We start from the raw sequence: 14,706 nt of genomic DNA on the forward strand, positions 1-14,706 counted from the left end.
TGTGTTGGGCTAGTGTCTCACCTGGAATTAGGACCTTAATGTACAAATTTGTCTTCTAAGTGAGATGATAGGGCATGAGGATTTTTTGAATTGCATGTGTTTTTCTGTTTAGATAGCTAGTTGCGTTGGCTTGGTATGTTTTTATTTTTGTTTCATTGATGATTAATATAGGAATTGGCTGAATGAAAACTGCAGCACCAACAAATTAGGAACTGGCTACAGAAAACATGTTTCCCAAATTTGATCCAATGTATGTAGGAATTTCTCATAACAAAATGTGCACTCATTATGGAAAGGTAGGACACTTTAGAGATACTTGTCCTGACTTAATTCATGCTTAGGTTAAAAACACCTTTGGTATTGCTAAAAATATGAAGAAGGAATAGGAACCATTAGCCAGGCGTTTTGTCCATACTAAGTGGATTAATGTTAACAAGAAAATAGCTATTAATCATCTTCCCTTTTGGGTAAGAAGAGATCTTATTCATCTTTTTTCAAATAAAAAGAGACCCAAGCTCGTTTGGGTTCACAAGACTAACTTGTGATTTTTGGTGTAGACTAAAGTGAGAGGTAACAATCAAGACTGGTGTCTAGACAGTAGATTCTCAAGACATATGACTGGAGAAATTCTCTCACTGACAACATTCCATCGAGGGAGTGTGTCATTTGAAAATGGGAAAAAGGCCAGATAATAGGTATTGGTAAGGTCTAAAAGTCACTCTCTTATGATGTAGAAGATGTGTATTATGTCATAGGCCTCAAACTCAATATTCTTAGCATCTCTCAAATGTGTGATAAAGGAAATGAAGTAAAATCCAATTCCAAAATCTGCACTGTCACTAAGTTTGATACTGATGAAGTTGTATTAAAACGTAAGAGACATAATAATATTTACAAGATATCCATTATGTCTCTTCGTTAGAGTGAGAAAATATGCTTAAGTGTAGTGTAGGACGATCCATTATTATGGCATAGAAGACTAGGTCATGTTAGTCTTTCTCAACTCAACAAGTTGGAAGTAAATGACTTTGTCCTTGGCTTACCAAAAGTTGAGTTCTCCTCAGACAAGGTTTGTGATGCATGTGTTAGAGGGAAACATGTAAGCTCACCTTTTAAATCTAAAAAGGTTGTCAGTACCTCTCAAACTTCCAGAATTCCTTCACATGGACCTATGTGGAGCAATGAGAGTGAAGAGTAGAGGAGGTAAGAAGTATGTTTTTGTCATCATAGATGACTTTTCCTGGTATACATGGACTCTGTTTTTGGGTTCTAAAGATGAAACTTTTGATATTTTCTATGTGTTTGTCAGAATGATCCAACAGAAACTGGGCTATAATGTATTATGTATAAGAACAGACCATAGAACTGAGTTTGAAACTTTTAAATTCCTTGAATTCTGTAACACAGATGGCATTGATCGTGGTTTCTCTGCACCTATAACTCCATAACAAAATGATGTTGTGGAAAGAAATAATAGATCCCTAAAAGACATGGGGAGGACCATGCTAAATTACTAGTGGGCTGGCTAAGAGTTTCTGAGCTGAGGCAGTCAATACTGCCTGTTACTTGCTAAATAGATATATAGTTATACCTATTCTTGAGAAAACTCCCTATGAGTTACTTCGAGAGAGAAAGCTCAACATTAATCACTTGAGAGCATTTAGGTTGCAAATATTTTCTGCACAATAATGGCAAAGAATCTCTAGGTAAGTTTGATGATAAAAATGATGAGAAAATTTTCTTGGGTTACTCTCCACATAGTAAGGCCTACAAAGTTTTTAATAAAAGAACTATGTGTGCAAAAGAAAATGTTGATGTTATTTTTGATGAATCTAAATATTTGGCTGAGAAAGGTCTACAAGATGAATATTATGACATAGAACTCACTAGTGAAGGAACTCCTAAGGTACCTGATCCTCAACATGAAGATGGATCCAGAGATCACAAAGAAGTTGAAATTGATCATGAGGAACAAGAAGAAGATAGAACTACTCTGACTGCTAACCAGGTTGATGAAGCTATACTTACTGAAACTGTTCCTTTGGGTCACTTCTTGGGTGAACAATATTTGGGAATGCAGATAGGCCATGAAAACATCAAAGTTCATATCCTCTTGAGAGCATCATCTCTGATCCTAATGCAGGAGTGCAAAACAAGGTCATCTATGAGAAATCTATGTGCATTCATATCATTCCTCTCACAAGTTAAACCTAAGAACATTAAGGAAGCTCTAAAGGATCTAGATTGGATTATAGCCATGCAAGAAGAGCTAAATCAGTTTGAAAGAAGTGAGGTCTGGCACTTGGTACAAAGACCCAAGAATGAACTGTCTTAGGTACTAGATGGGCGTTCAGAAACAAGCTGGTTGAACAAGGAAATATCACAAGGAACAAGGCCAGACTTGTGGTTCAGGGATACAATCAAGAAGAAGGCACTGACTATGATGAGACATTTGCACCTGTAGCTAGAATGGAAGCTATAAGAATGCTAATAGCTTTTGCTGCACACATGGAGTTCACCTTGTATTAAATGGATGTAAAAAGTGCATTCTTGAACGACTATCTGAATGAGGAAGTGTTTGTTAAACAACCTCCTGGGTTTGACATTGAAGAATTTCCTGACTATGTGTTCAAGTTAGACAAAGCCAGTATGGACTAAAACAGGCCCCAAGAGCTTGGTATGAAAGACTCTCAAAATTCCTCTTAACTAACAACTTTGTTAGAGGAAAGGTGGACAACACTTTGTTTTTGAGGAGCAAAGGCAAGAATGTTCTGATTGTACAAGTATATCTGGATGACATTATCTTTGGAGCTACTAATGAAGCAATGTGCAAGGAATTTGCTGAGATGATGGGGAATGAGCTTGAAATGACCATGATGGGTGAATTGAACTTCTTCTTGGGGTTGCAAATCAAGTAAACATCTAATGGAATCATGATACATCAGCAAAAATATATCAAGGAACTGCCAAACAAATTCAACATGAACTCCTCTAAGTCCATAAACACTCCCATTTCCATTGCAACAAAGCTGGACCTTGATGAAGACGGGAAAAATGTTGAATAGAAGATATATAGAGGAATGATTGTGCCATTGTTGTATCTTATAACAAGCAGACCTGATATTGTGTTCAGTGTGGGATTATATTCAAGATTAGGCAAATCCAAAAGAGTCTCATGTGAAGGCTGTCAAGAGGATACTTAGATATCTTAAAGGAACTTCTGATCTGTGCTTGTGGTATCCTATAGGGTATAATTTTGATCTAGTTTGTTATGCCGATGCTGACTATGCATGTTTTCATGTTGACAGGAAAAGCACTTTAGGAACAACACATTTCCTAGGTTCTTGTCTGATGTCTTGGGTAATAAAGGAGCAGAACTCAGTGGCTTTATCCACATCCAAGGCTGAATATGTGGCAACAACATCTTGCTTTGCTTAGTTTTTGGGGATAAGACAATAGCTAAGGGACTATGGTATTTTTGTTGATTTTGTTCCTATTTTCTCTGACAACAGTAGTTTTATAAACATTGCTAAAAATTTATGTCAACACAAAAGAACCAAGGACATTGATATTAAACACCACTTTCTAAGAGTCAATGTTAAAAAAAGGGAACATTTCAATTAACTTCTATAAAACTGAAGACCAAATTACATATATCTTTACTAAAGCTCTGAGTAGGGGCCACTTTGAAAGGAATAGACTATAACTATGTCTAACCAATACTTCCAACTAGTTGCAACCCAATGATTGGCTAGAAAAACTATAATTAGATGTAGATAGTCGAGTACGATGTGTTTGATTCAGTCTCGTGCTTGTATTAAGCACACACACTTGCCTAAAAAATTCTAGTTGATAACTATATTGTATGATACTAACCTGTAGTGGTGAAGCTTTATCGTATAAATAAGTAAGGAGTTACTAAGGAGTTGGTTCTTTGACTCAGGTACGTGCCATCTTGTCTTAATTTACTGGAACTTAATATCCTAAATTACTGCTATGCTCAGACTTTCTAATCCTGTTAACATCACTCTCAAGTGTCATCTAGTCAAAGAGTAAGGGGGAATCCTAGAGCAATAGAGTTTAATTACTCCTGAAATCCTAATAGTCAAAGTAGCCATTATTAAAGTCCTGTTAGAACTCAAATTTTGTCACTCTCTCTCTCTCTCTCTCCCTTCTAGTCAAATTAGGAGTAATTCCTTTAAAAACCCTTGTGATAAGTTTCTCAAACATTACTGTTTTTCTCAAACCTTAAGCAAGAATCAAAAAATAATTCTCTCTTTCCCTTAATCAATTTTCCTCTCTTATCGCCATGCCCAAATCCAGCCAAACCCCTTTCTAAAGCAAAATCATCATCCAAGACTGAAGTCAAATCATCATCAAACCTTCAAGTGAACCTACACCCACACCTGCTCCGCACCGATATCTTCTATTGTACCTACACCATCATCCCCTGTTCTTGTTGCTTTCACCATCCTCACCTCCACTAGGCCTTCACTTCCAAAACCAGCCACCCATGTATTTGTGCCTACTTCTAAAAACACTTCTGATCAAGGCTACTCTAAGAAAATATGTCAAGAGTGAAAAGGTAGTGCGTGATATTGTTGCTAAAGTAGACATAATGGTTAAGGAAGTTGTGGTTCAGGGGGAATTAGTACAAATTATTACAAGTCAGGTAAAACTCTCTCCCTCAAAATTAAATGTTCTGGTATTTGCTATAGATGTTGCACCCTTAGATTTTGTCCCACCCACAAGTGGTAAACCACGAGTTGAGGAACCCACTGTAGAAAAGAATGTAGCATATATGGAAAAGGGGTAAATACCACTATTGCTATGCCTATGGTTGAGGGGGAAGACATAAAGAACTAGCATAAAAGGAGGCATCTGATAGTCTTTCTTTCAGTTGGACGGAGGATGAAGATGATAATAGAGGTGAAAATAAAGAAGGGGTAGTGGGCAGGCATGAGGGACATCCTACTCAGGACATTGCTAATGAAGAGAAAAAGAGCGAGAATGAGGGAGATTCTGGTGAAGAGAAGGAGAGTGAGACAAAAGATAGGATAGATGAACAAGTGGATGACTCTGCAGAAGAAGAAAAGAATAACGAAAAAGAGGGTGAGTCTGAGAGTGAAGGTGATGATCAAGAAAAGGCAAGTGAGAGTGAAGGAGAGGATGAAGAAAGTGAGGACAAGAATAAGAATATGAGTGGGGAATCTGAAAGCTCTATGACTATTGGGAACACTATCATAGCCCCTTTAGAAGAAGCAAGTGAAGAGAAAAGGACTGAAGAACCTGGGCCCTTGTTAACTCCTTTTACTGGAGATGAGGAGGTCAGTAGTAATGAAGATAACTTGCCCTTGTCTAAAATAGGGAAGAAACCCAGGAAGAATCTTGTGAAAGAAACTAAGTCTGTCGTCCCTGAAAGGAAAGAAGTGGCTCCTCCTGTCGGGACTCCTTTCACAAGGAGTAAAATAAAGGTTGTTTATGAACAAATCATTAAGGAGTCCGAGGTGCCAAGAAGCCAAGAAAGCAAGTTTCAGTTGTGGAACCTGTAGTTGAGTTGGACGGAGAAGATGAGTTTGTTTCTACTCTACCAGAAAAGTCATCAACATAAAAGAGAAAGGTTGTCAAAGCTACCAAAACTTCTACCTTATCTGCAAGGGCCAGTAGAGGAAGGAAGAGAAAAAGTGTGACAACTGTAGTTGATAAACTCACTGAGTTCAGGACATAAAAATGTTTAATAGGAAGATTTTTGTAAACACTGATGAAAATGGGATGGCTCAACTGGTTGAAAAACTTGATCTACAAGGATGAAAATATATATTTGTAAAGACTTTCCCTCCTGTGTGTGTGCCTGCTGTGGTGGAGTTCTATGAAAATTTCTAGTTTGATGGAAAGGTGGTCAAGAGTAAGGTAAGGGGGTTTTAGAAGGAGTTTGACATTGAGGAGATAGTGATGCTTCAGAATATTTCTTCTTTAGGTTTTGAAAATTACTTGAAGAAAAAGTGGCTAGCCATAAACAATGATGTCCATAGGAATTGTGGTCACAAGGAAGTTCTCTCAAAAATTTGAACTGGATGTTCCTCAAAAGGTGTACAAGACTGACATGACCCCCTTCCATAAGCAGTTGTTTCACTTTGTCAATTCATGCATTCTACAGAGGTATGAGAGAAGGAATGAGTTTACCCTGTTGGACATGGTTGTGATGGAACTGCTTGACACTGGTAGACCTATCAATCTCCCTAGCCTGATAATTCAGCATATGGCAAGAGATACTAACACTTCCAAGCCTAAGCGTGCTATGCCTTATGCCTTCATGTTGACTAAGCTATTTGACAAGCTCAACATTGCATTGCCTGAGCTTAAGTATGGAAATCACAATGATGTCTTGGATGTTGTTACCCTCAAGCAGTATGGCTATGAGGAGATCAAGGCTAGATGACCAACAGGTTCTTCTATTCTACCTGGAAGCAGCATGACAACATAGCTCACTAAGAGGTTGGAGTTGGTTGTTGAGGAGAATGCCAAGCTTCGTGAAGAGAATGATGAGTTGAGAAAAGAAACCAGGCAGCTTAGGGAAGAGCTTAGAAGGGTTAGGGAAGCTCATGCCCAACAGATTTCCACCTTTGTGAAGCATTGACCCCCTCTACCTATCACCCATGAACTTGTTCCTTCCCTAAAGTCCTTAGTTTCTTTTGTTATCCAGTGACGGTTTAGTTTCTGTTCTTGTCCGAGTATGTTACAACCGGTTTAGTTTATTTTGTTCTAATAGTTTAAGACAAGGCACTGGGCTTATTTAGGCACTGCTAAATGACTTCTCTTATAATGCTTTGATGCTTCATATTTGGTTAGATCATCATCTTAGTCTATTTGCTTTGATAATTCTTGAGCTTGTTTTGTAGCATGTATGGTCTTAAATCTTGCATTAACTATGCTTAATATGTCTAACATCTTTTGTTATTTTTCGATGATGCCAAAAGGGGGAAGATAGAGTTGGGCGTTGTCTATTTGTGGAATGATGTACTTGTAGATCATGATTTGGTATGATTGCTTGATTATGATATATACAAAGTTTGTCATCATCAAAAAGGGGAAATTTGTTGAGTATTGAGATTTTGATGATTAGTAAAGTTTGTTCTGATAAAATGTTCGAAGATCCAGGTCCTCAACGTAGTTGCTTAACAACTCTAAGAACAAGCTCCTCAGGGTGAAGGACCAGCTCCTCATGGCTGATGATTGTACATCTGTGCAAGATAATAACTTTATCCCAAAGTTACCCATGTCCGAATTTGGTGGAAGAAGGCTGCTTCACATGATAAGGGTTGTTGTCCAAGAAGATACGCATAAATGAGTGAGAGACAAGAGTTCCAAGACTGGTGGAGTCCTTGGAACAGTAGGAGTTCTATCAAATGAAAAGCTGACTATGCATAAGACTCCTAGAAGATCTTGGAGTCCAGGCATTTAAATATCCATCTAGACTGCGGAACCTATCCTTTTACACATGAACTGAAGAACTACATTTTACACACTCTAGTCGAGTACCAGTGTTGTGTTCTTATTGAGTCAGTATAGTGAATGTGTTTTAGGATATCGAGTTGTAATCAAAGTGTCACAAACAATTAGTGAGTTGGAGTGAGTGTTTGCTTTACAAGTTAGAGTAACTTGTAAATCAAATAGTCGTAGTAGGAGTACTGGAGAGTATTGAGTTACAGTCTTATAATCGATACATTGTGGCTCATTGTTCTAGTGGAGTTGAAGTTGAAACTCCTACGCAATAAATCTTGATTTATGCACCTTTTGAGCCGGGTAATTTTCCAGGTAAAATCAATGTTTTTTACTTTACTGCTTATTTTACTTCACGTCTAAGGAGTACGGCAAAGAACCAAGTTCTTTAGTAAATTCATAAGGGCACTCAAACTAACAATTCCTATAAATAAAAGGAAAGTACATGTTATAATTATTACTATAATATCACTTAATAACATTTAAACAAGGAAATAATCCGCAGGGTTATACTATATAAACAAAGCAATGGCTATGACACCATAACAAAGATAGCCATGCTTTACACAATGTCAATGCTGCAAATTACAACTCCATACAGCGACAGCCAGCTGCATGATAGACCTATAGCTTCATCCATCACTATCAGTTAATCGTCATCTTAACTTAATACAATTAGAAATGTCGTACAGTTTCTATACATTTATTATGTACACATAATCTTCAGATATTTTTCAATCAATGAAGTACTGTACTTTCTTTAATAATGAGTATATATACCGTCACTTAGGTGTATTTCACCTCACTTCCACAAATCAATTTGAGAACTGGAGGATGCCGTGGAGGTATTTTCTGGAGCCAGTTCTTGCTTGTCCAAATTATTGACCATCAAATTTGAGTCGTCGCCCCGAGCATTTGCTGCATTTGAATAGTTATTCTCCTCTTCTTGACTAAGTTGAGAAGCTACAAATTTGTCGAGAACTCGCCAATCGGTCACTTGATCCTCAACTTGGTCATTAGTACAACCTCTATTAACGTTGTTTCCAAACGTAGGATGCATATGTTCTTGATTAACATTAATGCCAAATATTGGCATTGGCATTGAGCTGCAACTTATTCCAGGAGGTGCTGCTGCTAGAAGTTTAGAATTAATTTCTAAAAGAGGAAGCTGAAGAAATTGCTGATTTTGATGATGAGGTGAGATTTGGTAGTGCAAATTATCGAGTTCCTTCTTGCAATTAGGGTAATTATTAGGATAGTGATGGTTATAGTTAGTGAAGGTATTAGAGGGAGGGTACTGTGGCTTGGGGGAGTCCATATTGTCAGGCATGAATGAAAGTTGATCATCGTACCAAATTGGTGAGCCATGTTCACTAGTATCCATCCTAATAGCTGCTATTTTCTTCTTGAACACTCTACATATAACCCATCCTTCTTCCTATTGTAGTAGATAAGCATTTGATTAGTAATTTGACTATAATGACAACTAACGTGCTATAAAGAGGTTAAACTATACTCACATGTTAAACTATACCAACGAGTCACACACTAAGCACACCATACATTGTTAAAACTTAAGTCCTTAAAATTTTATGTACTTACGCGATAAAAACACTTAGGATCGTTTGGTAGGGTGTATAAGAATAGTGCTAAATAAGGTGCATTAGTAATGCATGCGTTAATAATGCAAGCACTAGTTATGCAGAGATTACTTCTTATCCACTGTTTGGTGTGATGTATACAAATTAAAATGTATTGCATAATTTATAAGAAATGTAGTTATTACAAAAATGCCTTCCATATTCTGTACATAGTTTTTAGGGACTTTAAGGATAATTTTATCTTTAACAATGCATGCATTAATAGCCTTGGTATTGCTATACCATGGTTTGTTATGTATTAGTTATACATAGGATAATACCAAATAGGTTGTATAACTAATACTTGCATTAGTAACAGATAGGTTGAAAAAATGTGCTTCCTCCGTTCCAGTTTATGTGAACCTATTTCCTTTTTGGTCCGTTTTAAAAAAGAATGACCCTTTTCTAAATTTGGAAACTATTTAGCTTAAACTTCCAATTTTACCCTTAATGAGAAGTTTTTATAACCACACACATACTCTGGACCCCCTTTTGACTTGTTTAGGACTAAAAATTCAAAAAGTTTTCATTTTTTCTTAAACTCTGTGCCCAGTCAAATAAGTTCGCGTTAATTGGAACGGAGGGAGTATCAAACAAGAGATTAGTAATATCAAAAGCTAATGCATGCATTATTTTCTTTAATGCATCCTGCCAAACAATCCCTTACATAATCATGTCATTTATAATAATTACAAGTAAATCCCTATGTAAAGCATATTAATTGATAACTTAGTAAAAACAGTAACTAATTTACTATCACAGATTAACTACACTAATTAGGTAAATTGTTATAACTTTAATCCGTTTAACTATATGGAGTTGATTTAAAGGGAACTTGCCTGAGGAGCACCATTTGGATCAGTCTCAAGTCGGTATTCATGCATAATAAAGTCAGATTTTTGTCCATTTGGAGCCCTCCCTTTATAATAAACTAAGGTCTTCCTCATGCCAATCAAGTCGTGCTTAGAATAAATAGCCTTGTCCCTTCCTGTTGCTTTCCAGAATCCTGCTGCTGTTGCTCTATTTGTTCTTGTCCCTGTTGGATATTTTTTATCTTTGTGGCTGAAGAAGTACCAGTCACTTTGTTCTTCTGTGCCCATTCTGCATAATTCTGTTGATAATTTCATTATATTTGTGAGTGATATCATACCTTTATGTCATTAGAAATACATGTAATTCATACTTTTTTGACATATCTACGGTTTCATATATATATATATATATGGTTGTACCTTGAAGATCCCATGGCTCAATTTTGTAGAGATCGATGTCTTTAATAACATCAACATCAATCCTTCTTGAGGTGATTTTCTTCCTAAGGTAATAATCGACGAGTTCTTCATCAGTTGGGTGAAATCTGAAACCTGGAGGAACTTGTGAGAAAGAATTCATCATCTCACTCAAATGTATAGCCTGCATATTCAAGAAAAAATTATCAGTATTACATTCCAATTGTATGATCAAACGTAGAATATAAATCTTTCAAACTTCTGTTTCTGTTTCTTTTCAAACTACGGGTAAAGTTGCTGCCATGTGACCAGGAGGTCACGGGTTCAAGCCGTGTAAACAGCCTCTTACAGAAATGCAGGGTAAGACTGCGTACAATAGACCCTTGTGGTCCAGCCCTTCCCCGGACTCCGCGCATAGCGGGAGCTTAGTGTACCGGACTTTTTTTTTGGCTCAGGTTATAAGAAATTTGAATAGAACATGCATTAGCTAGGAGTAATAAACAATTTGACTAGTTTGCTCAAACTCAGATTGTTGGTTCTGTAGCACTTAATTTGTTCTTTGTTTTTTTTCTTTCTGATCAAGCAATTTTTAACAAAAACTGATCAAAGTGAAATTACTATAGAAATCAAGATCCTCCACATTTGATAAAAAATATTGGCAAACTATTTAACAGGAAACTAATTTTCTTGTATATCATGAGATTCAATGAAGAAAGGACGACGCTTGAATAGTGCATGCAAAAATTGGAAGAACAGATTCAATAAATTCCAGCAATAGTTATCTTGAGATTCATTTGCCTCCCCCTTTCACACTTCATATATAGTCACTGGAGTGCAAATTAACATCCACATGAAGAAAGCAAAACAAGCTAATGACGAATAAACAATTGAGAAAACCACCAAAATATTAAGTAAAATGGAACCAAGAACAATATATATTTAATCGAAATGCAATATAAAACTCCTTCAGATTTCACACTACGAGTGCGTGGATCTTATTGAAATTTAATCCACTCTTGCCTTACGATAAGCATAATCTAATGTATGCTTATACTTGTGGGGCACATGCCCATGTTGTCCAGCCAAAGGCCCAATGGCCGGCCTAATCCTATTCTCTTTTGGTTTCCATTTCTATTTGGAATTGGATTCGGTTTATTCTTATTTTGAGTGGGTTTTGGCTTTAAGAGGAAGCACCACTCATGATCTATAAATAGGACAACCTTGGAGAATTATTCTACGCTCATTGATACAAGTCTTTGAAAGACTTAAGCACATAAGAGTGGTTTTTGAGAGAGCTTTTGTCAAGAGAGAAGAGAGAAGAGAGAAGAGAGAAGAAAAATATTTGTTTTGCTACAGATTTTTATTCTGACCAGCCAACTTCAAATCACGTTTTCCGATTCGTTAACCGTTGGATCGGGCTGATATTTTGATTGAGTGTTCGCAACATCTTGGTCTTCGATTTGAACGGTGAGATCGGATTTGGAGGCTTGTAGTATCTTATTTCGAGCCTCGAACAGCAGCTTCGTTTTTGTGGATTATACTCTTTCTTCAATTGATTAGTTGTTGCTCTTGTTGCTCCGTGTTTGGCACTTGTTGTGTAGCCAATTTGGAGAACTTTTGTAACTCTCTTATTGTTATAGTGGAGTTTTTTGGATCTTTGTGATCCCGTGGTTTTTACCTTCGATTTAAAGGATTTTCCACGTTAAAATTTGGTGCTCTTTATCTTCTTTATTTTCGGGTTTGCCTCTTCCTCGACATAACAATACTTTTGTGAAATGATAATTTTAGGTTTTTGTTTACCGTATTCTTTAACTACATTTTTTTGTCGATTTAATTTAAGAAGTCATGGAAAAGAATAACAAAATAAAATCATCGTCAAACTGGTATAACAAGGGATTTATGAACTTCCTGAAGGATAATAGTAGGATATATCAAATTTTTGTCAAAAATAAGAAGAAATTAAATATAAGATCCAATTCGATAATCCATTTATAACTATATATGGTCTTGTCATTACTAGAATAACCAAAGAGATATGTTGGAATTAATCAGTTATTATGACATATGCTTTTCTTATAGTGTTGGGGTAATAATTACGATGATGTTACTATATCATTTAGTCTGTAATATCACTGGAGACGCATGGAAGCAAGAGAAATCACCACGAACGAGTTACTTTCCTTTCAAGATTATCAGTAATAATTTGTTCGTATGTCAAATCTCCAGACAACATTTTTCCTAGATCAAATATATTGTTATAACCAATGAGCTCATTAATAATGTGATTACTTACACTTAATACCTAAGCAAGATTTTTTGCTTTGAAAAACCCATAGTTAAGACTACTAAGACAAAACATTCAAACTCACATACCGCCAAGACATATATAGTCTAAAGGTGTCACTGTGAGTTTATCACACAACGCATGTGTACGTGTATTCAATTTTCACTGTCTCCTTCATCGTCCCAGCTCCCATATGTGTTAAGAATAATTTTAAACAAACAGACGGCTAATTACACAACACATAAGAGAAAGAGAAGGAGATGTTTTAGGGATAAATTTCACTAGAAATATCTACCATATGTAATTTGACGTCGCATTAATAATTATAATTAGAGAAAAGAAAAAATAACAAGAAAGGGGGAGCAAGACGTTCTTAGATGAAACAAACCTTAATTTCCGAATGCACAGATCTGAGCAGTGAGCAGAGTCGATCTTTTTTTGCCAGCACAGAATCAAGGAGTTAGCGATCTCCAAGAAGAAGAAAAGTGTGTAACAGCAGTAGGAAAAAACTGCAGAAAAGACAAATAGAATAGACAAGAAAAGACAAAAAACAAAAAAAAGAAGTTCAAATTTTGTATCCTCGGGAACTGGAGACGTTGAATTTGGTTGTCTTTTGCTGTCGCTAGGACCAGATCCCGAGGGCAGAATAAAACTGAGAAATGGACAAATGAACAAGAAATATGGAAAAGAGGGGCAGAGAGAATGGAAGAAGGATGAACAAAAAGGGTTATATAAAGCCCACCCCACCAAACAAATAAACCCTAATGATGAAGGGATCTGTTAATAACTACACTTTTTAATTTATTTGATCATATGCTTCATTGTCTCTTTCTCTCTCTCACTATCATAATAGAGAGCTAAATTGCTGGGAAAGCTTTTCCGGGGCGCGATAAAAGGTGGCGCAAAATTGGTAGAAAGAGAAATATACATTAGACAGAAGCATCGTGTGTGCAACTGCCACCACTCACCCGCTATTGATTGAGACCTCCTTTTCTTGTCTTAATTACTTTTAATTTAGTTATAGCCTATAGAGTAAAAAAAATGGCAGTTTGGTGTGTTAAGCTCCCGCTATGCGTAAAAATTGAAAAAAGGCTAGACCGCAAGGATCTATTATTTGAAGAGAATATTGTTTTATTTCCATTTCAATGATGAAGTGAGTCTTCTTTGGATTTGAAAAAGAAAGGAAGGTAAACAGGGGCGTCAAAATGAGTAACGGCACGGACCGATCAACTTAATTTAATTTGAAAGGGTCTCCATAAAGACATTAAAAAGGAATGCGTCCAAAACTAAAGAGCTTGAGTTCAGAAAATCTTAGTATTTTTTTTTGACCAAAAGGAGATATAATATATTAAAACTACGGAATAGCATTTGTTACATCGCCTAGATAGCAGCACGCCTCAAGGACTATGACATTGCCCCATTCGGCTAATTGGGCATACAGAAGCAGCAACATATTTGACAAAATAAACACAAGAAGCCCTATCAGTAGCTAGATTATTTATTACATAGGAGGGTGGTTTGTCCTAGAGTTGATAGTCGCTTTCTTCCTTCAGAGCATCCCTCGCCAGCTTGTTGGCTACCTTGTTTCCTTCCCTAAAGTTATGGATGATCCTCGGCTCCCTCAGCTGGAGTATTAACGACCTGCATGAGCCAATAATTGATTTATGAGTAACGCAGCCATATTTTAGAAGATTGATTACCTTTGTGGCATCTGTTTCCATGATCAAAGGAGTGAGATCTTTTATTAGGGCAATTTTGAGACCCTCCTTGAGAGCTTGAAGTTCAGCTTGAATTGAAGAGGTAGCTGGGCATCTGTGTTGGAAGCCTATTAACCATTGACCATTGTGGTCCCTAATTAGACCTCCTAACCCTCCTACTTTTTTTCTGTCATTGAAGGCCCCATCAATATTTAGTTTGTAGCTGTTTGGGAGGGGTTTATGCCATGCTATCCTGATTGTATGGGAAGGAACAATTATTTTTTCCTTTTCAGTTACTGGATGGTACTCTGTTGCTAGGGATATTGTAGTAGTTGGATTGAGATAATAGTTGGTGT

At 36.6% G+C, this 14,706-nt stretch overlaps 2 protein-coding genes across 2 annotated transcripts; one reads left to right on the plus strand and one right to left on the minus strand.

Moving 5' to 3' along the window:
- The first annotated feature begins 2,529 nt into the window (after window positions 1-2,529).
- LOC138868980 (uncharacterized) lies at window positions 2,530-5,552 on the plus strand. The gene is made up of 5 exons (XM_070146563.1): window positions 2,530-2,633; window positions 2,723-2,914; window positions 3,309-3,360; window positions 4,553-4,812; window positions 4,901-5,552. Exons 1-5 carry the CDS (start codon window positions 2,530-2,532, stop codon window positions 5,550-5,552), a joined length of 1,260 nt encoding a protein of 419 aa, XP_070002664.1.
- A 2,390-nt stretch (window positions 5,553-7,942) lies between these two features.
- Window positions 7,943-13,354, minus strand: LOC104238924 (NAC domain-containing protein 7-like). Its single transcript, XM_009793441.2, has 4 exons — window positions 13,042-13,354; window positions 10,373-10,553; window positions 9,980-10,251; window positions 7,943-8,938 (listed from the first exon to the last, which is right to left on the minus strand). The coding sequence occupies exons 2-4, from the start codon at window positions 10,533-10,535 to the stop codon at window positions 8,303-8,305; spliced, it is 1,071 nt and encodes a 356-aa protein (XP_009791743.1). The 5' UTR covers window positions 10,536-10,553; window positions 13,042-13,354; the 3' UTR covers window positions 7,943-8,302.
- Window positions 13,355-14,706: the final 1,352 nt, after the last annotated feature.

Source organism: Nicotiana sylvestris, chromosome 5 (genome assembly GCF_000393655.2).
Source record: "Nicotiana sylvestris chromosome 5, ASM39365v2, whole genome shotgun sequence".
NCBI lineage: Eukaryota > Viridiplantae > Streptophyta > Magnoliopsida > Solanales > Solanaceae > Nicotiana > Nicotiana sylvestris.